General features: G+C 45.7%; 1 protein-coding gene across 10 annotated transcripts in view; it reads left to right on the top strand.

The window, feature by feature from the left end:
• limch1b (LIM and calponin homology domains 1b) overlaps nt 1-24,600 on the top strand; it is a 161,407-nt gene that overhangs the window by 116,868 nt on the left and 19,939 nt on the right. For 7 of the 10 annotated variants that reach the window (XM_083786089.1, XM_083786085.1, XM_083786084.1 and 4 more), the window contains 10 exons: nt 93-420; nt 8,258-8,692; nt 10,628-10,663; nt 14,077-14,203; nt 14,677-14,834; nt 15,425-15,986; nt 18,792-19,487; nt 21,044-21,143; nt 22,695-22,804; nt 23,813-23,915. In XM_083786089.1, the coding sequence (XP_083642215.1) occupies nt 93-420; nt 8,258-8,692; nt 10,628-10,663; nt 14,077-14,203; nt 14,677-14,834; nt 15,425-15,986; nt 18,792-19,487; nt 21,044-21,143; nt 22,695-22,804; nt 23,813-23,915 (2,655 nt within the window). The remainder of the gene's footprint in view (nt 1-92; nt 421-8,257; nt 8,693-10,627; nt 10,664-14,076; nt 14,204-14,676; nt 14,835-15,424; nt 15,987-18,791; nt 19,488-21,043; nt 21,144-22,694; nt 22,805-23,812; nt 23,916-24,600) is intronic. The other 3 variants (XM_083786083.1, XM_083786090.1, XM_083786082.1) reach the window with 3 other exon arrangements.

Genomic DNA, 24,600 nt, shown 5'->3' with positions numbered 1-24,600 from the left:
CATTTTGATTTCATTTTCAATAAACTGCTCAATCAATCAATCAATCAATCAATGTCCCCCCCCCCTCCTCCTCCTCCTCCTCCTCCCATCAGGCCGTGGGAGCGACTCGGAGTCTGACGGCCCCGCCGCCGCCCACAGGAAGGTGCCCGACGTGCGCAAGGACGACATGCTAGCGCGACGCACCTCGGTCAGCGAGCTGCGCGCCGCCATGCCGTTCAACCAGTACCTGCCCAACAAGAGCAACCAGAGCGCCTACATGCCCGCACCGCTCCGCATGAAGAAGAAGGGCGGCGGCGGCGGCGACGAGGAGGGGGGCGGCGGCGGTGGTGGCGGCGGCGGCGGCGGCGGTGGCGGTGGCGGCGGCGGGCGCAAGAGCTGGAGCACCGCCACTTCACCCGTAGGGGGCGACAGACCACTGAGGTGAGCACAGTGGTGGAAAGTAACTTTTATTTGTACTTTACTTGAGTATTTCCAATCTCCAATACTTTTACTTCTACTCCACTACATCTCGGAGCCAAGATTTGTACTTTTACTTCACTACAATTATTTGAAAACTTTAGTTACTAGTTTCTTTGGAGATTTTAATTTTGATTAGAAAGCATACATTAACCACTTCAACCCGATACATTTCGGCCATTTGAAAATAGCCGATTTACAATGCTCACAATGTGTCGCAACGCGACGCATTGTGAGCATTGTACATTGTACATTTTCAATTCCGTACTTTTACTTGTGACGAAGTAGTTCTAAATTGGTACTTTTTCTTAAGTAAAACAATTGAGTACTTTTTCCACCACTGGGTGAGAATGAGAGGATTGCGCGGCGGGGGACATGCTGGCATCGCTAGTCTGTCATTTTGTCAATGCTCTGTCTTTCTGCTCTGTTTAACACATGGGAACTTCATTTTATGAGTTTCCATTACGAGTAAGATATTGTGTACAGAACAAGCCAAAAAGCTTTATTTTTGCATTTATGGGTACTTTGTACTGTGAAGTTATGCTCCAATCAAACACATTGTGCCATTCTCATCAGTGGCACATTAAACCAATGACCATGCACTTGAAGGATATTGCGGATGGTATACTTTCAAAAAATACTGTGGCAGAGAGAGGTGGTTAATGGGTTAATGGGAACCAGATGTGCTTTTTGTTTTCATTGGCTATTGACTCTGGACTAAGGCAAAAGCTCTTAACAAGTGTGAAATTTGCAGAGTAGACACAAATGAAGACATCTTGAAGTCTGAGATTTATTGGGTTGGCATGTCAACCCTGTACAGTATGGGGCCTGGAATTGCCACCGTGTTGTTTAGAATCGATGTTAAAGGACGACTTCATACATTTTCAACCTATCTTCGTATAATTGGTCCTCACTAATGTTCATGATAAAATGGCACCATGTTTTTCTACTCGGCCTGTGGGAAGTCCAGAAACCCGTCTACCAGTGACATCATCATTAGGCAGATTTTTTTTGGAAACAAAATTAAATACAAAATATTTAGATTTAGTATTATCGCGAGAACGATGGCTTCCATTATAGCATGGTAACTTTTCAGGAATAGAAAGCCTGCAGTTTCTATTAGCTTGGATTCCCCATCGATGATGTCACTGGTGGACGGGTTCCTGAACTGCCACAGCCTCCTACGAGACACAGACCAACATTAACATTTTTCTTAACACAGTAGAAAAATTGTGCTTTTTCATCATGAACATTAGTGAGGACCAATTATATGAAGTATAGTGGTTTATTGAAAAAGTATTCATCATAGTTGATGTATTGGCTGCGGAGTGGATTCCCTTCTCGGCTTTCAGTGTTATAATAGTAGAAAATCCCTCTTTGTGTTCCACATTTCATGCACTTGACGTAAAAGTAAGATGAAGCCGATGCAATTAAAATAATGTATTACGTATCAGGTATGAGTGCAGAGGAGGCCATCACTGAGAGTGGGCAGAAGAGGACAGAATTCTGTCAGAATATACACCAGAATTTACTCTTTTTTTTTTTTCTGGGTGTGTGGAGCCTAAATCCAACCCATCTGTGAAGGGAGCTGGTACCCGCTTGATGCTGCACACCCACCCCTTCATCCATCCCACATCCAAGGCCTGTTGTTTGTGTGGTTCACCCTATAGTTTGAGAGCTTGGATATCTGCTATCTTTGAAACATTTTAGAAAGAATTTGAAAGTTTAGATTAGAATGGTGTTCATTCTAATTTAGTTTAGAGGGTCAGGGTAGTGTGTGTGAACTGGACCTATGGGTTCAACATCTATCACTCCATCAGTCATTCGACCGTCATTTACAATTTGCATTAGAGACACTAACCCATTAAAACAGGGAAAGCATCTCTGTTGTTTTAGATTTTAGCTGTAAACAGCAGATTATATGAGCTTGCCGATCTGCTATTTTTGAAGAATTGTGAAAATTAGTGCAATTCTTTGAACATATATACTGTATATTTAAAGCGAACATTTTTAACTAAAATCTTTGCTTCCGTGTGCTCCCTGGAACAAAATGTTTTGTGATGGGATGGGAGGCGGCGGCTGAATACATACTGTATCATTTCGGGGGTCCTTGACATGAAATGGTTTGAGCACCACTGACAGAAAAGTGTTTAGAAGTCATCTGTAGAATGTGTCTTAATGGCACGGGGGGGGGGACAGGATGGGCAGAAATCCTAATCATTTGGCCCTTAAGAAGACAAGAAAGACAAGAATGTCCTTATAGTATGAAAGATGAGTGTTTGATGGATTTCTTTTCTTTTGTGCCCTTCCCTATACTCCTCCTTTTGCGTTTGACCCCTCATTGTGCTGCTGTGGTGTGTCCCGTTCTGTCTTTGTGTCCATGTGTCCCTGATCGTATTGTCTCCGTTTTGGTCCTATACCGTTTGTCTCATTCTGTATGCTGCCGGTGTGTCTGTCCTCGCGTATTATATCTCTTTCAATGTTGCTTTTCTCTTTTCCACCGTGATTCCTCCCTCCCTCCCTGCATGCATGGATGATAATACAAACCAGTCCCTCTGAGGATCCTAGCTTAGATAGAACCCCCAGAGCAGCCTGTCACCCCCCCGCTCACTCCCCAAACGCTCCCCGTGAATCCCGGAGCGAGCAGGAGCAGCAGCAACGACAGAGTCAAGAGAGGGACGAGGAGAGAGAGCCTCCTACCAGACCCTCCATGATCGGCCTGAGGAGGAGCAGTGAGCCTCGGCTGTGTGCCCTCTCCTCCTCCTCCTCCTCTTCCTCCCCGCCCCACGCAGAGACACCTCACGGGGAGAGCCCCCCAGCCCTGCTCCTGACGGTTACCTCCGAACAAAGGTGCCAAATCAATCATTTTTGCCTGTTTACCTGTATCCCCCCCCGCCCCCCAGGGGTCAGCAACATGTCCGTACACGGACAAATGTGTCCGTAGCAAAGACTTGTCCTTGTCCGTGTGGCAAATTTGAGACTTTCTGTTTTACACACCATTATATTATGTTCTTATTTTGATCAGAATTTGGTCAGAATCAGAATAATAAGAACACTGGTTTACTACGACACTATGGCACATTAGGAGTCCAGTGATAGTGAGTGGGTGGGGTGGCTCTCAAATGTTTTATTTGCAAGGACCCCCTTTACTCTTGAGTGTACAAATGGAACCAAATGGACAGTTTTGACCATTTGGTTCCATTTGTACACTCTCAGAGTTACAGACCCGTTGTGGTAATTCAGGGCTATATCTCTTTATGTGTTATTGCCTGGTAATATTATTGCCCGCTTATTTTGTATGTCTGTGGCAAAAATGGGAATTCTGCCAAATATGTCCACCGCAAGCCAACATGGCCCCTGCCCCAGACCCAAGTGCATTATGCAAACATTGCAAAACATTCAACAATTCCGGTTCATAGTTGCCCTGAATCAATCCAATCTGAAAACATGTATTCGTTGTATGATAGCTGTTATTCATTAGTTCACTTAAACCCCATATTCTTTGTTGACCGAGGTCTCCCAGGGGTCTTTCTTTCTTATTCCTCTCTTTGTTTTGCCTCCTGTTCATTGCATTACAGTTATGTTTTAGGCCAACTGTTTTATCCAGATCTATGTTGGAATGTAAAATAGACAAATAGTATTTCTTTAGTGGTTAAAAAGTCTTCTTGGTCAAGGACTTCGCAGCTGTAACTTGTTGGTGGAGTTAGACATTGGCTGTCAATGGGATGGAACCAATGACCAATTCCAGGTGCATGAGAATCTCTCCAAAAACGAGTCCCATCCCAGATCCCACCCACCGTGGTCTCATCTGACACCGTGAGCATTTGGAAGCAGCTACGGCACAATGCTGTTCTCTTCTCCCAGCGTAATCTAGAATGACAGCTCATGTTACTGCAGCCATCTCTCTTGATTTGACATTTATTTGGGTGAATGATTTCACAATCCAACTACTCTGTTATTTCCACACATATAGGCTGTCTGCCTGTATTTAGGCATTTAGCGTCTGCTAAATTGTAAATTGTCTTGCAGAAATGTTCACTGGCAGTCCTCCTCTTTACATTTATGTTTTGCCATTTTGCCCCCAGTTTAGTCATCACGCCAATGCCCGAATTCCCTCACACAGTGTGTACAGTCTTGATACTGCTCACTCCTACTGGTTGATCCTTTGTAGGGACGATCTGGAGTACCGAAGTCCTGGTGAATAAATGGTAAATGGTGCATTTATATAGCGCCTTTATCCAAGGCGCTTTACATAGATTGTGCATTACATTCACCGATGGCGGTGAGAAAACCATGCAAGGCACCAACCAGCACATCAGGAGCAATTTGGGGTTCACCGTCTTGCTCAAGGACACTTCGACACTAACTCTTGGGGAGCCCGGGTTCGAACTGGCAACCTTGCAGTTACCATCCGGCCACTCTGCCCCTGAGCCAGCGCCCCGTCCTGACGTCACTCCTTCATCCCCTGGGTCACGGAAGTAATTTCTCTACGCATAATAACATTGGGTCATCTTAGAATCGTCTCATATAAGAATTGTGGTCCAAAAATTGTACCACAAACAAAACAAATTGTCCCGCCGTCGCTATTGTCAGAGTGGGTGTATTCTGTATTGTTTATGTCAGACACTCATATTTGATACAGTGTGTTTCTGCCAAAAAATTAATTAATCCGGTGGCGGTAACATATACGTTAGCGTTTTCTCACCGTCAGCTGATACGAGCTCCTTTGTTTATTTTTGGTTTATTCTTATATGATGATAAGATATTAAACACGTCTATAGGAATTCAGATTGTGGGGGGGGGGAAACCTGACCCAGGTAGGATGCATAAATTATGCCAGACTTTGGTTGCTCTGTTGAAACCGCACACCTCCCCGGATACACATGGAGTTGTCTGCAGCTTCTTTTCACCTGAACTTAAAGATGGAGTGCCACGATTTCTTTCCACCCTAAAACACGATCATCAGGTATTATTATAATATAAGGAGGGAGAACTTTTTCCAAAAAGTGCACAGTATTTGTTAAAATCATGCTTTTATGTGGACACGCCCACCTGTTCATTAAGTATGCCTGGTTAGCCTGGTGGGTGGTGATGGGTGGTGAATGGTGATCCACCTGAAGCCGCACCCACAGCTGTAGTTGTATGATAAAGGGGGAGGGGTTAGGGGAGGGGCTGATAGTGTGATGTCACTATATTACTGTTTATTTCATTGGCCCGTTTGACTGTCAAGGGTTCAGCCTCCAGGAAGAACCCCTAAATACAAAGTGAATACACCATTGCACCTAAAAACGACTCCAGGGTGTCCAATGAAGTACTGTCACCTCATAGACGCATGGAAAACTGTAAAAATACAAAAATGGTGGCACTCCATCTTTAAGGAGCCTCACCAGGGGGACCTACTTCTCACAGTGCAACACCCCTGCTGACAACTTAGTCGCTGTTGCAGCGACCAAAGAACCCTCCCTGCTCGGCTTCCCTCCCACATAAACGCAGTCAATTGTTGTTTGTTACGGACGCCCGGCCAAGTGAGAGAGGCACCACGGGAGGATTCGTATCCGATTGCCAGCTCCTGTGATATTTGGGTCACCAACCATGTTCAGCTTTTTTTTCTGGCACTGGTGTTATTGTGAAAACGGACCGTACAACTTTGACGTTCCAAAGACCTTTCTGTGGGGATCTTCCAGGATTTCCCTGATAGTTTTCACTTTAGCCTCCTTTGCTTTTGTTGGCAACAGCATTTGATTGCTCCAGGAGAAAGACAATATTGTGGATTTCTGGTGAGTCTGTCTTGCAAAGGATGCCATGCTTTACAACAGTCACCCTGTATGTGGCCAGGAGTAGTAGCCTAATGCTGTGCTGTGAATTAACACAGACACATGTTGCACCCAAACATCGATGCTCTGTCTGTCTGTCTGTCTGTCTGTCTGTCTGTCTGTCTGTCTGTCTGTCTGTACTGTATATCTGTATATATCGGTCTGCTTATCTGCGTCTTTGACAGTACTGTATGTCTCTCTGCAGTGTTTTTGAGGGTAGCAGAGGAAAGATCACACTTTTTCCATGTGTCAACATGCCACATTGTGATGTGTTGTGAGCTTGTAGATAGGTTATTCTCTACTGTTATTGAAAGTAAAATTATTATTAGTTTTATTTTGAACACTTTGGAAACTTTGCCCAAAATTGGGACATCAGGGTTAATGAGGTGTATGATTGACTTTCTCCGTTTGAATCTAAACGGCGCTATAAGTTGGTTTCTGTTATTGTTCCATAGCTGAACCTGCCCTAATGAAGACCTGCTTCGAAGTGTGAAAAACCAGCCATGTCAATGAAGGCTTTTAGAATTACTGTACTTTGGACTCTCCCCTTCTTACTCAGCTGTTTTGCATCTGCACATTCTGATATAGTCTTCTTTGATAAAGTAGAACGTTTAGGGGAAGAAATATATACACTGTATAGCTGCATATTATGCAGTAAGCCTGAGCATGCATTTGGAGTTCGGCCCACTGCTGTCCTTTGAATGTTAATGCAAAAGGATTCAAACTGAATTTTAGTGTCCTCAGGGGTGTAACACTACTCTCTCACCCTCTCTCACCCTCTTTCTCTCTCTCTCTCTCTCTCTCTCTCTCTCTCTCTCTCTCTCTCTCTCTCTCTCTCTCTCTCTCTCTCTCTCTCTCTCATATACACAATAATGTAACACTCTACCCAGTTGTGGATTTTGCACTTGTAAAACCCTGAGTGTTAAGTGTAAAAATAGACTCTTAAATGGTGAAATTCAGTGTTTTACATTGCAGCTTTGTGTGTCTGTGGCATACTAGCCTCGGTACCAGGCTTTCATTTTTGTTGGTGCAAAAATTGAAAGCCTGGAGGAACGCATTGGCCGCTCTGGTCTAAAAGTGGGAGTCAACCCTTCCGGGTGGGCGTCGCTCCAAATGATGTGACGTAGCGCTGCACTAGGGGGGAGAGGAGGGGCCGGGGGTGACGGACAGATCGATGAGATCCAATCAGGGCGTGCGCAAATCTCAGCCGCGACCCGCCCCTCTAGACCAGAAACCTAACACGTTAGCTCAGGCTAGTGGCATACAAACTGTGGAAACAATGCTGAACATACACACACATGGCACATGCACACATGCACACACACACACACACACAGAGGAACGTGGAAATGCGACCCACCCACAGGATGTTAAGTTATGAGTCCACCTTCCTTCCCCAAAGCCTTTCAGTGCAGCACTGAGACCGCCGGCAGCTTCTGTCGCACGGGGTAAACGCATTCTTAAAAGAATTCTGAGCTCAGCTTTTTTTTTTTTTTTTTTTTTACAGCATTGTGTCTGGAGTCTCTGGGACCCTGGCGTGGGTTCTCTCAGACATTCTGTCAGAGTTGTTGGACAAAGAACAACTCTAGCAGAGGAATATTTCTGACTGTGACAACTGATGCAATGTGGGTCTAATTAGTGCTAAGCACTGTGTTGCCGTCTGATAACAAGTGTTTTGTTTTGATTCTTTCTTGTTTTCTATACTTTGAGGAGTATCTGAGTGCTGAGCCTTGAACATGCTACAGATTTGCGAATGTTTGTTTGCTTCTTCATGAACAAAAATTTGCTCGCAGACGGATGTGTGAGCCACACTATGCTCTTATGTCTTAAGATTTATGTCCATGGAGCCTGCATTTAGTCTTCTCCAATGGAATGCTGTCTGATGATATGTGATGGTAACCAGGCAACTGTTCTAAGAGCCAACAACTTATTTCAGTTTTTGCACTGTTGTCTTGCTGTGAGATGATAACTCAGCCCGATTCTCTCAGCAGTACTCCAGCCCGCTCGTGCTCCGAGGAACTCTTCCTCCGAACGTCGGTGTCCCTGGCAGCCGGCACCGCTCCCAGCTCTGAGCTGCTTGCGACTAGTCCCATCGGTTCACCCGGGGGGACCGTCGACATGGACGGGGAGGAGGCGGCGGCGGGACGGAGGAAGGGAGGTGCTAACACGCGCACAACGTCACCTTTAGAGATGGACAGCGACGAGGCGGCATGGCAGCACCGACAAAGCCTGTCCTCTCTCAGACACGCCGCCACCTCTCCTGGCACCTCTCCCCGCTTTCTTCCCGTTCCTGCCACGACGGTGTCGGTTACCATAACGAGCGCCGCTACGGGCCGACGGACGGCGGCGAGGCCGCTGCGCCAATGCGACGGGTCGCCACGGACGCAGCAGCCTCCATCGCCGGACAGCGATGCAGCGTCAACGTGAGGACCGCTGCACTACAACATGATACCAACCATTTGCCGTGTTGAAGTAGAACTCCAGAAGCTCTGTGTTAAACCCAGGGGAATTCTCTGCCAGCATGTGCCCTCCTTGGCCTCAGTTCAGGCAGCAGTGCTGTCTTATGGATGACGTGCCTGTCTTTGTTAACCTGAAGATGAAGAGCATGACCTCATTTTTTTAAACCCTTTATAATCTGTACGCCATGAGATGCAATGTGGCTGTAAACAAGTCTATGATTTTTCTTATCTTAATTTCTTCCTATTGTTTATTTTTTATTTATTGCTCTTCTTGCAGTGACAGAAGAAGCCAAAGAATGTGTTTGATTAACTACGCATGACCTTTTATGGCAACCTTTGGCCTTTTTGGACAGACACAGAGGTGTACTAACTAACCCCCCCGACTGAATTTCCATTGCATTTCTTGTGTTGAAAGATAGACTTTGCAGTGCTTAATTGAAATGCATGTATGCATCCTTTTAATACATGCATTCATCCATCCATTGCAAAGCACAAACACAATTGGTTGTTAGGGCTGTCCGCGACCAAAGCAATTCTTAGTGAGCTACTTAATAGTCATAGGAATTTGTTGGCTAATAATCACTTTTGTAATCAGTATTTTGTTTGCTGCATAGTGCATAATAATCATGGTGGAGACCAGCCTTTTCAGGTCGGTGCTGTTGAGAAGTGAACATTCTAATGTTGTTACTGGCCATTAAAAGTTTTAGGCTGGCAGAATAAATGATTATATCTAGAGTTTGCATGGGGGAAAAAAGCATAAAAAAACAACCAATCAGACCAAATCGACTGAGGGGACAGCCCTACAGTTGATCATTGACAAACTTGAGGAATGACAAGTAAGCCACTACAGAACGAAAAGAGAGGACCATCTAGAAGTGATACTAATGCCGACCCTGCCTGGCTGTTAATGCAAGGCATACATGCAGGGGGCTAACAAACCAACACACGTCTCAGCAACGCACCACATGGCAAAATAAACAGCTCATGAAAACCATCTCTCTCTGGTGTTGATTTATAGTGAGCGAGGGCTCTCTGCACTGAGCCTCCCTTTTTTTCCCTTCTTGTGGCGAGTCGTAGCCTATGTGACCGCAGCCCACACTTTCACTCACACCCCTCCCAACACCACGTAGGATGCTATTTAAAGGCTCTCTCTGTGAAGAGCCGTGTGGTTGCAGGGCCGAGCCTTCATCTGGCGGTCACAGACACTGACACACATTGGAGAGCCCAACGGCCTTAATGCTGCTTGCTGCTTGGGCGCTATAGTTTATAAAAGGATGCATGCTGTTATTGAAGATCCGCTGTCACCCAAGCGTCCAGCGTGCGCCTAGCATGCTGTTATTGAACATAACGTCCAGTGTGCGCCTAGCATGCTCTGTTGCAAGCAAAGCACTTTTGACTATGCCTGATGCTCTCTTTGCTGGCTGTATTTTTAAATTAGAGTGCCCCCTTGTGCTTGAATGTTGTGATGTAGGTCTGCAGTTCAACAGTTGGGGAAAATACATGCTTGGGTGTGTGTGTGGGTAAAGACAATACACAAACTTTGCCAGTTCTGCTTTGATACATATTTGACCTCATCGTCTTTCACAATTTTGCCCATTGTCAGCTTTTTAAGCCTGATTCATACTTAGTCGCCCCCAACTGCGTGCTTGCCAACAGCCACCCCCCAGAAGCTCACACCACGTGGCAGATGCGTTGCGAGCTTCTAGATCGGCTCTATTTGGCGAGCGACACAGTCGAGCAACGGAACATGAATCAGGCAGCAGTAATACACTCAGCACGGATGTTATGATCCGCCCCCAGCTCACGTTCAGGTGTCTCATGCTAGTGTTGGAAGTGTTCGTCCGTGTGTTCATCTGTGACTGTGCTCTCTCCTCCTCATCCTCTCCTTGACTCCTGTAGATACAACCACTCTGCTTGTGTCTCAGACGACCCACAGTAAGTTGCACTTATTGTTGCCCAGAGACCGCATATCATGGCCTGCTGGCACTGCACTGCACAGATTACCTTCACTATTTATACGGTATACCATATCATGGCCTGCTGGCACTGCACTGCACAGATTACCTTCACTATTTATACGGTATACCATATCATGGCCTGCTGGCACTGCACTGCACAGATTACCTTCACTGTTTATACGGTATACCATATCATGGCCAGCTGGCACTGCACTGCACAGATTACCTTCACTATTTATCATGGCCTGCTGGCACTGCACTGCACAGAACGTATTGGTTAGGGTGCCTGTCCCATAACGGAAAGAGATATACAGTAGCGGTTCAGTATCTGCCTATAAGTCTATACAATTGTATAATGTATTTTTTGCGGGAAAAAGGAATGACAATGGAATCAAATAATCATGCCCCATTTACACTAGCTTTACTTAACCTTACCATGTGCTGGCTGTTGTTGTTGGGCTGTAGAAGACACCTTTACCGGACAATGTGTCCGCTCTGTTGTCACTTCAGCTTCTCCCATACAGCTGGGTCGATCACCTGAACACTAAAAGCAGGGATTGTCCAGTCCTGCAGACCCAGAACACTGCTGGTGTTCCAGCAGTGTTCTGGATTTTATCATAATCGTGATAAAATGGCACCATTTTCTACTCCTTCTGTGTCTCATAGGAGGGCTGTGGGCAGTTCAGAAACCTTCTGTGTCTCATAGGAGGGCTGTGGGCAGTTCAGAAACCTTCTGTGTCTCATAGGAGGGCTGTGGGCAGTTCAGAAACCTTCTGTGTCTCATAGGAGGGCTGTGGGCTGATGTCCACCAGTGACATCATCGTTAGGCAGATATTTTTTTGAACCCATACTGGGCGTGTTTTAAGGATTATGTTATAGTTTAGCTATTGAAAAATAGCAGATCTACAAGCTCATAGCGTGGCACAGAGGGCCGCGCTAAGAGCTTGTAGGTCTGCTATTTTTGAAACAGAGATGTTTTTAACTCAAATCTTTGCTTCTGGGAGGGTCACTGGAACAACATATTTTCAGATGGGGGTCGGTGGCCAAATACATATTATTTTTGGGGTCCTTGACATGCAGAGAACCACTGTCATAGAAACATGAAGCTGTTCAAAAAACTGTCAGGATTTAGAAGACATTTGTAGAATCGTCCTCAGGTCTAAATGGGTTAAACAAGATTTTATTTTTACAAAAATGTTTAGATTTTTATCATCGTGAGAATGATGGCTTCCATTTTCGCATTGCAACTTTTCAGGACTAGAAAGCCTGCAGTTTCTATTAGCTTGAATTCCCCGTTGATGATGTCACTGGAGGACGGGTCTGAGTAGAGAGAATAGGGACTGAGTAGAAAAAGATCTGTGCCATTTTATCATGATTATTATTAATATTGAAAGCCAGGAGTACGCAGAGTACACCAGGCAAACAGAACTGCTGCCATAACTAAGCAACACAGGACACAATTGAATAGAATGGGCATTTCCCTTGGCGTTCGACTATAGTATAGTATTATAGGTGAACCAAATTTAATTTGTTTTCGTAGGTCCTATACGATGGCTGCCTTCCACAGAGCTCTGTTAATGCTAATGAAATTTATAACGAGCAGTGTTTCACATTACATGGAAGGCATATTAACCACGTTAGCCCTAGATATAAGCCCAAATCACAATTTACGAAAATGGCTAGATCTACAAGCTCACAATGGCTTTGCAACATGTTGTGACCTGGTAGATCTCCTATTTCTTTGCTCAATTGGATTGCCAGGGACGCCAGTTTGAAAGTGGTTAAGTATAAGTGAACCAGCCAGACTCTGTGCCATAAACACAAACGACAACTTTGAAGTCCGCCCTTCAAAGTTGTGATACAGTGAATACAGTTGCACTGTACAGTGCAATACAGTACAGTACATGAGTACAGTACAGTGAACTGCTCTTTGGTTTGTAGGGTATTTACGGTTATAATTTGTGTTTATTTCAGTGGGAATGCCCATTTGATCCATTTTATGCTGTGAGAGCGCAAAGCATTACAATGACTGGCATGCTGCTGTACTATACTAACTGCAGTGTGTTTCTCATCTCTGACCTCCTTCACCTCAGTGTAGATGTTCTCACTTCTATGGTACTTAAGAAGATTGTGAATACTGTACCTAATGTTACACACTCATACTCAGTTACACGCGCATGCATGCAAGCTTGCACGCATGCAAGCTTGCACCGCGCACGCATGCACACGCGCACACACACACGCACACACGAGCACACACCGCAACATGGATGCCTATATTTTAACTGTCCATTTGTCTGATTTAACCAATTTTTTTTTTTTACTAATTATTTCTTATTTACAAGGCCTCTGGCTTTTAATTATATGTCACAACGTATACTCACAGTGCAAGATAGATGCCTTTTCTCTGACCTGCATGACATCACCTTTGTGAAGCACAACTGCTTTTAGTTCATATTGATAGCTCACATCAGCTGAATGTCGATCTGGAGTCCTGTTTCTGTGACAACAATGCTATTCTTCATGCTGCCTCACTCTGCTGTTCTGTTGAAGCACTGCACAGCAGCACAGGGATTCATGATACAGCATATTATAATATAATATAATATAATATAATTATATAATATAATATGCACAGTAAAGTCCTCTGTGTTCATGGGATTAACCCCCTATACACGTAACTATATACCAAAAATAAAAATCCAAAAAGTAGCACATCCAAAAATGAAATAAATGGCGGACAAAGTACTCACATTTTCATTTATTTTTTGGCACACACCAAAAAAGGAACGCTTATGCGTTTTGGCTGTGCAGCCTCATACTCTCTTCCTTTTTGGTGTGTGGGATTTGTGTTTAGCACTTTAACTGAAGACCATTGCTGATGCGCAACCTCTTTTTCTCATTTACGTAACTATATACCTCAATGGAATGCTTTTTGGGGTTGCTGTTGCTATGTACGGTATATTATAACAAAATAGTTTTTTCAGAAAAACTACACCTTTACACCTATCTTTACACCGTCATACACCTTTACACTTATCTTTACACCGTCATACACCTTTACACTTATCTGGCACATGCTAGAATAGCAGGGATGCTCAGCAGGGATGCTCAACACAGAGGATTTACTGTGCAGAATCACATTTTTTTTTCCTTTTTTTAATCTTTTCACAAAGCTTGTGCTCCGCTGGTATTGCCATGTCAGGATTTTATTTACTTTACCGTTTCTGTCTGTCTGTCTGTCTGTCTGTCTGTCTGTCTGTCTGTCTGTCTGTCCTAACTCTCTCTCTCTCTCTCTCTCTCTCTCTCTCTCTCTCTCTCTCTCTCTCTCTCTCTCTCTCTCTCTCTCTCTCTCGCTCTCTCTGTTTGTGTGCCTGTCTCTCGTCCCAGGAGTGTGAGCATGATCGACATGCGCAGAGAGGAGGACGCCATCTTGCATCCTCACAGTCAAGCACGTCATGAGATGATACACAACCAGTACAACCGGCTGAAGGAAGACGAGGACCACTGGCAGGACGTGAGTCCATCATGTTCTCCTTTTGGATAAATGGTGCATTTGTATAGCACCTTATTCACCCATTCCCACGCCAATGGTGGAGGAAACCATGCTAGGCAGTGGCACCCACCTGCACAACGGGAGCAATTAGGGGTTCAACAATTAGTGGTTGCAACCTCGGTGAGGGGCAGTGACTTGGCCAATCACTGCTGACCCACCAACTGGAGAGTGTAGTGGTCGAGGGTTGAAACACTCTTAAGAAGGTTGGAGACCACCTGTTGACCTGTGTGTGTGTGTGTGTGTGTGTGTGTGTGTGTGTGTGTGTGTGTGTGTGTGTGTGTGTGTGTGTGTGTGTGTGTGTGTGTGTGTGTGTGTGTGTGTGTGTGTGTGTGTGTGTGTGTGTGTGTGTGTGTGTGTGTGTGTGTGTGTGTGTGTGCGTGCGTGCGTGCGTGCGTGCGTGCGTGTGTGTGTGCGCGTGTGCGTGTGCGTGTCAGGACCTGGCGAAGTGGAAGAACCGGAGGCGGAGTGTGTCACAGGACCTGATAAAGAAGGAAGAGGAGAGGAAGATGATGGAGCATCTGCTGTCGGGAGACTCATGTCACAGTATCAGGAGGAAGAGCATTAAGACCTACAGGGAGATAGTAGAAGACAAGTATGTCCACCGCACGCACGCACGCACAAAGACCTACCGAGAGATTGTAGAAGAAGTAGGTCCACTACACACACACACACACACACACACACAGGGACCCCCAGGGGTCCTTGAGGGAGTTCCAGGGGGTCCCCAGGTAAATGATAGTTTGGAACCAAAATGGACCCTTATGGGCCTGTAACTCTGAGAGCGTACAAATGGAACCTTGGGACCTTTTAGGGTCCATTTGTTTCCATTTGTTTCTCAGAGTTAAATTAACATTGATTTTACAATATAAATTGGGGTCCCAGGGATAGAAATGCCATGAAATGGCCTAAATGCATGTCAAACTGGGGGTCCTTGAAATTAAACTGGTTGAGAATCCGTAAAAATCTTCTCTTATGGGGGTCCCTGCCGTGTCTTTTCAAATGGGGGTCCGCGGGATACTTAGTGTCAATGTGGGGGTACTTGACATGAAAATGTTTGGGATACCACTGCTGTATAGGTCCCCCAAAAGGACCTTCCACTTCCAACGAGAGTAACAAAACCCTGTGTATCTAACCCCTCTCTCTCTCTCTCTCTCTCTCTCTCTCTCTCCCTCCCTCCCCCAGGGAGCGCCGCGAGGAGGATCTGAGGGAGGCGTACAAGATGGCCCGCACGAGCGACGAGGCGGCGAGCGTGCTCCAGCGCTACGCCCAGCGCTTCTCCATCAGCGAGGCGGTGATGGAGCGGCTGGAGCTCCCCAAGCTGCTGGACCGCAGCGTGTCGGCTGACCCCTCCTCCCCCTCCTCCCCCTCACACCTCCTCCCCTTCGCCTCCCTGTCGCTGTGCGCCTCCCCGGACCCCTCCTCGTCGCCTGACCTGGACGCCGGGCCCATGAGGTTCCTGCGGCAGCAGTCGGCCCCCGTCCCCCCCAAGTTCACGTCCACGGTGGAGGCGCGGGTGGAAGAGTTCCCCTCTACTTCTTCGCCACACTCGCCCTCCTCCTCCTCCTTCTCCTCGTCCCAGCAACAACACCGGCCGCAGATCCGCTCGCGCTCGTCGGATCCAAAGCCCCCGACCACCACAACCCTCAGGGCCGTGTCGCCAAAAGCGGTGCCTTTACTGACGCCCAAGCCTTATGTCCAGACCCGGCCCTCTGCTGCTGCTGCTGCCTCAACAGGACCGTCCAAGGTGAGCGCTGCATATTTCATACAACTATTACTTATTGTTTCTCACTTTTAATTTCTTACCTTTTAAAGCTCTTAGACCCTATATATGGTTGCTGTCGGGCAGAAACCTATTATCTTCCTATTTTTAACGTTTTGTGGTTTGGCCCCATTACTAACCCTGGCTATCCCTAACCCTAACCGCACGGGAAGCCACATAGTTGAAGTAATGGGATGTCGGAAATTATGGGCAGTCTCCCTATTTTCGGCGTGCGACAGAGCTTAAATTAAAGGGACACAACAAATATATGGTAATGACGTTTAGAAGATTTAGAACACTTTCCTGGGGTCTTTATGTGTGTAATATGTGGTTTCAGATATTTTAGATTTTTCGCAGTGTCCATGATGTCATGGACACTGGGCTCACTTACTTCCTGGACTACATGTTGTCTCATGAGACAGCCCTCCAGCTATCCACAACGAGGAGCAGTGCACCAAGCAATTATGGGAATTGTAGTCCAGGAAGGAAGTGAGCCCAGTGTCCATCACATCAGAGACACTGAGGAAATCTAAAATACCTCAAACCACATATATTACACACATAAAGACCCCAGGAACGTGTTCTAAATCTTCTAAACATCATTAAAAAAAAATTGCAAAAGGGGGAATCAGTCCTCGGTCAGCAGGGGTGAATAAGGTATGTTGTCATGACAGACAACAGATTACCGGTAACACAAATTGGTGACAGGTGAAATCCATTATGCATATAATTCAAAGGAAATATGAGACATGCACTTCTGTGCTTCTAAGTGCTTGTCGGGGAGGGAGGGGACCACGCGCAAGTGTATCGTCTATAGGCCTATACGTACGCATGTCGCCCAGGGAATAATTATGGTATACCGTCTGAAAACAAACCTAGTCTACAGCACTGGGTGGGTGTGTACTGTCTAATGATAACGATAATACATACATGCAATTTATATAATAGTAGTTATATGTGCTGAGGTACACTGACTGCACAGTGAAGAGCAGACCGCAGAGCTGAAGCGGAGAGAGACGAAACAACAAAGGTGGCAACCGTGGCATCATGGCTACACGGAACACGGCTTCTTCTTCCCAGAGAGCTGGCAGTTTGTTGAATGAGCCCCCCCCCCCCCCCCCCCCCCCCACACACACACACACACACACACACACACCCCGCTGCCCCCTTGGCATTTACATTAGAATGCCACAGAACGCGCCATGGAGATGGCCCTGTCATGTTTCTTGGGTGGAAAACAACAGACTCTCTTCACCAATTAAGAGGCATGTACATGTTTCAACACAGACAATGCACAAAAATTGTCAAAGAGGATAAAAAATAAAAAGAATAAAACAATGGCCCGAGATGAAAATCATGCTCCTGTGGGGGTTTTTTGTGGTGCATATGCACGTGTGTGTGTGTGTGTGTGTGTGCGTGCATGTGCGTGTGTGTGTGTGTGTGTGTGTGTGTGTGTTAATGTGTCTTGGAGGGAGGAGTTTATTACTTTCTCCCGAACGGGGAAGTGCAGAGCTGCTTGTTGTGGAATGTCTGGTCACACAGGAGCCTGCAGCAGAGTGGAGTCCAGGGCCGTGAATGGAGCCCTCTGTTCCCGCATTGACTTAAGACGTTGACAAGTAGGGCCCTCTCAATGTGAAGTGGGCTCCCCCACATGCACACAAAGAGGGGGCCACACACATACACACTACTACTACACACTAGGCTGCCGGGACAGGAGATGAGATGGAGACGTGGGGGTGGTGCAGGAGGGTGGGTGTGGGGTAGACTAGAGGCAGACTGAGAGCCTGCATTCAGCCACCCTCAACCCTCTTGTCCACCACCACCACCACCACTGCTACAGGCTTCTAAAGTTACCGTGCTCCTTGTATTAGCATCTTGTATTAGAGTCGACATCGCTGTGTTGTTTTCGTCAACTAAAAACCAAGACGAAAAATGTTCGTCAACTACCTATTTTCACTGGCGAAAACTACATGGAAACTAAATGAAAACTATGCTATGATGACAAAAACTGAGACTAAATATGTTGACCATTTCGTCAACGGATAAAAACTATCCAGTATAAGTAAAAGACAAGTCATTTTACACTTGGTTGCATGCTGAAAATAGCAGATCTACAAGCTCACAACGCGTTGCGCTGCGACGGCTATCTTCGGCTATTTTCAGCGTAGTGTAAAATAGCCAAGTGTAAAATCAGCCATTACGACGGCATCAAAACACATTTTAGTCGACTAAATCACCTGTAGATTTCGTCGACTAAAGTCTTATGACATTTAGTCGACTAAAACTAGACTAACACTAATACATTCCAGGTGACTAAAATGTGACTAAAACTAAGTGAAAACTATTCAAGAGACTATGACTAAAACAAAAAAAGAAATTTGCTGCCAAAAACAACACTGATCGCTGGCTCAAAGTGGCATAGATCGGTGCTGAGAGGCGGCTACCGTATATAGAAGATGACCGGCCACTAATGAAAACATTAATAATTGTGATAATATAATTAAAGTTTCTGTTGCATCACTTTCTAAAAAAAGAATAGTTATTTACTAAGCCCTTTGCAATGAGATTCCATCATAATAAGTTAAAGCGAGTATGTATTTAAATTAAGCAATAGCCATGTGCTGGGCGGGAACCCCTTTTGGTGTTTTAAGCATTATGTTAAACTTTAGCTATTGAGAAATAGCAGATCTACAAGCTCATAGCTAGATCTGCTATTTTTGAAAAATCGTGAAAAGGTATCTTACTGTATCTATACAAAAAATAACGCCTCTGTCCTTTCGCACCATGCAGGCTGACGGCTTACTCCGCGTCAACGGTGTCCAGGGCATCGAACAGCGTCCCTCCACGCCCGAGAGCCAGGAGGACTCTGGGGAGTCTCTGACGGGATTCCAGCCGTGCCCCCCCACACGCCCCCGCGTCGCCGCCACAGACAAGCCCGCGGCGGCAGCCTCCCCCATGCACAGCGCACACACGTCTCCCAGAGGGCCAGCCTCCCCCATGCACAGCGCACACACGTCTCCCAGAGGGCCAGCCTCCCCCATGCACAGCGCACACACGTCTCCCAGAGGGCCAGCCTCCCCCATGCACAGCGCACACACGTCTCCCAGAGGGCCAGCCTCCCCCATGCACAGCGCACACACGTCTCCCAGAGGGCCAGCCTCCCCCATGCACAGCGCACACACGTCTCCCAGAGGGCCAGCCTCCCCCATGCACAGCGCACACACGTCTCCCAGAGGGCCAGCCTCCCCCATGCACAGCGCACACACGTCTCCCAGAGGGCCAGCCTCTCCTATACACAGCGCACACACGTCTCCCAGAGGGCCAGCCTCTCCCATGCACAGCGCACACACGTCTCCCAGAGGGCGGCCGGGGTCGTCGGAGACACCTGGTGATGTGACGCCTGCAGGCTCCGGAGACACCCTCGAGGATGACCTTCTTAACCTCCGCCCCTCCACCCCGCCCAGTCGACCCACCTCACTACCAACGGTGAGGTTGAGATCTTGCCTCGTCTCTGTGTGTGTGTGTGTGTGTGTGTGTGTGTGTGTGTGTGTGTGTGTGTGTGTGTGTGTGTGTGTGTGTGTGTGTGTGTGTGTGTGTGTGTGTGTGTGTGTGTGTGTGTGTGTGTGTGTGTGTGTGTGTGTGTGTGTGTGTGTGTGTGTGTGTGTGTGTGTGTGTGTGTGTGTGTGTGTGACTTGTTTTTTTCCACACATTTTAACATGTCGTCGCTGATCGAATGGAAACCCTAATGTGGGGACATCTGTTACAGAACGTGGTTAAAGGGACAATGATGTTTGGGAGACAAACACTTTCCTGTGTTTTTTGTGCGGGTAATATCTGTTTTTATATATTTTAGTATTTCAAAGTGTCCATGATGTCATGGGCTCACTTTCCTTTCCTGAACTACAATTCCCATAATGATCTGGTGCACTGCTCCTCCTTGTGGATAGGGGGAGGGCTGTCTTACTGAGACAGAAAATGTAGTCCAGGAAGTAAGTGAGCCCAGTCCAAGAGGCCAATAGCAAGAGGGGCCATCTTTGCATAACTTCCTGTATCTGCGTGAGGTGGGCAGTAACATTATTAGGAGACGGGAAGAATGTTGCAGTCTATTCATTTCCAATGGGAGAATGAACGTGAACACAGCTTCTGAACCATTCCTTAACTCCATGGTCACTGAACTAAATACTGGACCCAATCAGCACAAGGCACACAATATTATTCATAGTAAAATGGCTTCTTTTAGCGAGACAAATCAGGAGAAAATCTACTTTGTTAATGACATTTCTTTATCCCAGGAACAAACTCTTGCGGGCCAACAGCACACACACCAAGGCCCGCCCCCACTCGATCATGATTGGCGGAAGGCCCCTCTCTATCCTGATTGGATGAAGGCTGGGCCACCTAGCCAAAAAAGAAACCTATGTTTTTTTGACTGGGGACAGGGAGGAACTCCTATGGTCAGCTCTATAGTAGGGAGGATTATCACAACAAAACAAAAAAAGAAGTGATATTTGAATTAAGTGAAATCACTGAATAAGTTCCTCCTGACAAATGATAGAGAATGGTTCTGTTCTGTTCTGTTCTGTTCTGTTCTGTTCTGTCGGGCCCTAGCCACGTTGTGAGCTTGTAGATCGGCTATTTGAACTATTTTAGAAAGGTTTTTCAAAATAGTAAAAAAAAAATCATCGTACAATTTGCACCCTCACCTTCGCCATCAATGTTTGTCTTATGCAATGTTTGTGTTAACCTGTTTTACACAAGCACTAAAAATTGTCCCCTCATTGTCAATGGCATTTAATGTTTGGGTTTTACACACACACACACACACACCAAAAGCTGGATATAGGAGGGGCTAAAAATGGCAAATAAGTTCAGGGATAAGAGGTAATTGCAGGGTGGTACAAGATATAGCCCATCATGTCCAGGTTAGCTGACCCTTCGGAGTGTGTGTGACTGTGTGTGTGTGTGTGTGTGTGTGTGTGTGTGTGTGTGTGTGTGTGTGTGTGTGTGTGTGTGTGTGTGTGTGCCTGTCGTCCTGAAAATAGGTGCTGCAGAAGCCAGGAGAAGACATGGAGGTGACAGGAGGCCGGTCCACTGTCCCTCTGGAGGAAGAGGACATGCCAAAGAGTCAAACAGCATCCACAGGTCTGAGCATATAGGACAGCCAGTGGGGGGTGGGGAGGGTATCAATACTACGAGTGTACTCTGTCAGTCATTTCTTTGGGTGAACTACTCCTTTAAACAATTTAGACCTGACATCGACACCTGACAGTTTTCTGAAAAACCTCATGTTTCTATATCAGTGGTGCTCAATATTTCATGTCAAGGACCCCCAAAATTATATGTATTTGGCCGCCGACCCCCATCTGAAAATTTGTTGTTCCAGTGACCTCCCAGAAGCAAAGATTTGAGTTTAAAACATTCACTCTGAAAGAATATATATTCAAAGGTTTGCGCCACATTTTCACGATTTTTCAAAAATAGCAGATCTACGAGCTTGTAGATCTGCTATTTTTCAACAGCTAAAGCATAACATAATAAACACCCAAAGGGATTCCCGTCTAAAATTGGTTAATAGTGCATCAAAATCAGTTGAACCACTTCAACCCCATTATGTAATGCTATTTGGAAGGTTAGCCGATCTACAAGTCCACACAACTGCAACGTGATCTTGTAGATCAGATGGGGCCGTTTTGAACTGTGAAAACGTTTTGAGAACCACTGACTGGCCTAGGATACTGTTACCAAGGAGGACCCATGTAACTGCTAGTCTGCCACCTAGTGGTGATTTCACACACTACAGTGTCACATTTTAAAATTGGAAGCATTTTGTTGTTGAGGTTCATAACTTCATACTGTATAATATAATATATATTCAGAGAGCAGACAATGCGAAGAACTAGAACTAGAAGAACAGAAGGACATATCTTTGTAATATTTCCGAATGCTTAATGGTCAAATTGCTTACAAATACATGAAAGAAAGTAATAGGGCATGGGTTTTGGATATGGATCCAGGTAGGGGCATACATACTGCTATCTACTGAATTCTGGATCAATCCGCAATGAGGCAATAGAAGTCGAGACAATATCCCAGGTGGTGTTGGTTATGCTGTAATGCAGTGGTTCCCAAAGTGGGGTCCGGCGACCCCCAGGGGTCCTTGAGGGGGTTCCAGGGGGTCCCTAGCTAAATTATAGTTAGGAACCAAATGGACCCTTATGGGTCTATAACTCTGAGAGTGTACACTCCATTTGTACACTCTCAGAGTTAAATTAAAGGTATATTCAGTGATTTCACTCAAAAACCATTAGGTTTCGTTTTTGGCTGGGACCTAAGCCTTTCGTCCAATCAGGATAGAGAGTCAAAAACGAAACCTAAGGTTTTTTGACCCCCAGGGGTTAACTGGGGACAGGGAGGAACTCCTTATATGGTCAGCACACTCTATAGTAGGGAGGATTATCACAACAAAACAAAAAAATAAGTGTAATAAGTGTAATTTGAATTAAGTGAAATCACTGAATATACCTTTAAGGTTGATTTTACAATGTGTATTGGGGTCCCAGAGATAGAAATACCATTAAATAGGGGACCGTAGCCTAATCCAGGTCAAACCGGGGGGCCCTAGAGCTGTAAAAAATAAATAAATAATTATTCTGCTTTTACTAACGCAAGTAACGTTGGGGATGTGTTTTGCAGAACGCCAACAGACCGTCCAGGAACAGACGGCGCCAAATAGACTAAACGCTCCCAACCCCCTGCAGTCAGAGGCCAACAGCACACCACAGAGTCAGCCTACAGTCTCCCAGGTAGGGAGGAGATCACCTTACTGAGGAGGTCTTATGCCCTGGTGTTTAGGGCAGTGGTGGAAAAAGTACTCAATTGTTTTACTTAAGTAAAAGCACCAATACGGCAATTTAGAAGTAGGCCTACTTCGTTACAAAGTACGGAATTGAAAATGTACTTGAGTAAAAGTACAAAAGTATCGGCATCAAAATTAGTATTCATATTGCAGAATGTTCCATTTCACAAGTAAAAAAAAAAAAGTAGCCCCCACTCTTTGTAAAATTGAGTAGGTTCAGTCAGGACAACATATGAATGGATAGAATATATATTCATTGAATATAACATGAGCAATATATTGATTATGGTTTGTTGATGAATTGGATCTGCTTTTTAGGTACTCAGATCAAGCGCATCAGTCCCGACCATAGGGCCTCCGAATCCCCCGTACCTAAACAGCAGATCCAAAATCACAGGTGGTAGCTGGGGTGGAGGAGGGTGAGCAACAAAAGTTTAAGCAGACAGCAGCGCAGCAGTATCGGTGTGTGCAGCAGCAAACAAGCAAGCAGATTGAGCAGTGCAAAACTTCCAGTTTAAATAGCCGGTATGAAAATGGAATGAGTGTGTGTGATTGGATGAAGTGAATCATGTGAATGATACCATGATGCTGAGGAGTTTCCTGACTGAACTTGCTCGCAGCATGTCTGTGACAGGCGCGATGCTCATTTGATTCTGAAAGCTCACAAGCACTTTATCTTGTAATGTGTTGACCTTCGGTGTAGTTTTTACTATCTGTCGTTTTATCCTGTTTTCTATTTGAAATTCCCATTTTACTGTTATTCTGTTAAAGAATTTATGATTTTATTGTTTGTATAGCACCGTGTTGTGTGGCAACAGGTTGAAATGTGAGCCTGCAGATCTGCTATTTCTTTTGCCATTTTGAAAATTGTTGCATATTTTCCCAAATAATTTACAATAGATTGTGAGCATTCACAGCATAGCCGATCAAATGATGTGTCGTTATCTGACTGCAGGTCAGTGAAAGTACACAGGAGTGGCCTACGAGAAAAGAGAGTGTACCGATCATCGCCGATCCACGACCTCTCAGTTACGAGCCGCTGTGCAACGCCACATCAGGTAAAGCGCTTTGCCGTCCACTAACACGATCATCATGAACTCACTCTTCTCTTCTGTTTGACTACCGCACATCCACCTAGCTGACTCCCTTCTGTTTGACTACAGACATCCTCCTAGCTGACTCCCTTCTGTTTGACTACAGACATCCTCCTAGCTGACTCCCTTCTGTTTGACTACAGACATCCTCCTAGCTGACTCCCTTCTGTTTGACTACAGACATCCTCCTAGCTGACTCCCTTCTGTTTGACTACAGACATCCTCCTAGCTGACTCCCTTCTGTTTGACTACAGACATCCTCCTAGCTGACTCCCTTCTGTTTGACTACAGACATCCTCCTAGCTGACTCCCTTCTGTTTGACTACAGCACATCCTCCTAGCTGACTCCCTTCTGTTTGACTACAGACATCCTCCTTGCTTACTCCCTTCTGTTTGACTACAGCACATCCTCCTAGCTTACTCCCTTCTAGCTTGTCTTTCTGGCACTCTTGCCCTTTGGCTGTCATAATTAAAGCGCAGGACAATCGCCGATTTTCGACGCATGGCGCGATTCATTTCGTATGACTCGGCTTATATTGCAGCTTACAGAGGCTAATTGCCTCTGTGTATGTTTTATGTTCAATGCATTTTTATCATGCATATTCATTTTACAATGGTGATGAGACTGCAGACATGTTGATTAACTGAA

Source organism: Protomyctophum parallelum (assembly GCF_964188405.1).
Source record: "Protomyctophum parallelum genome assembly, chromosome: 16".
Classification (NCBI taxonomy): domain Eukaryota; kingdom Metazoa; phylum Chordata; class Actinopteri; order Myctophiformes; family Myctophidae; genus Protomyctophum; species Protomyctophum parallelum.
This window is presented reverse-complemented; position numbering and strand designations above follow the sequence as displayed.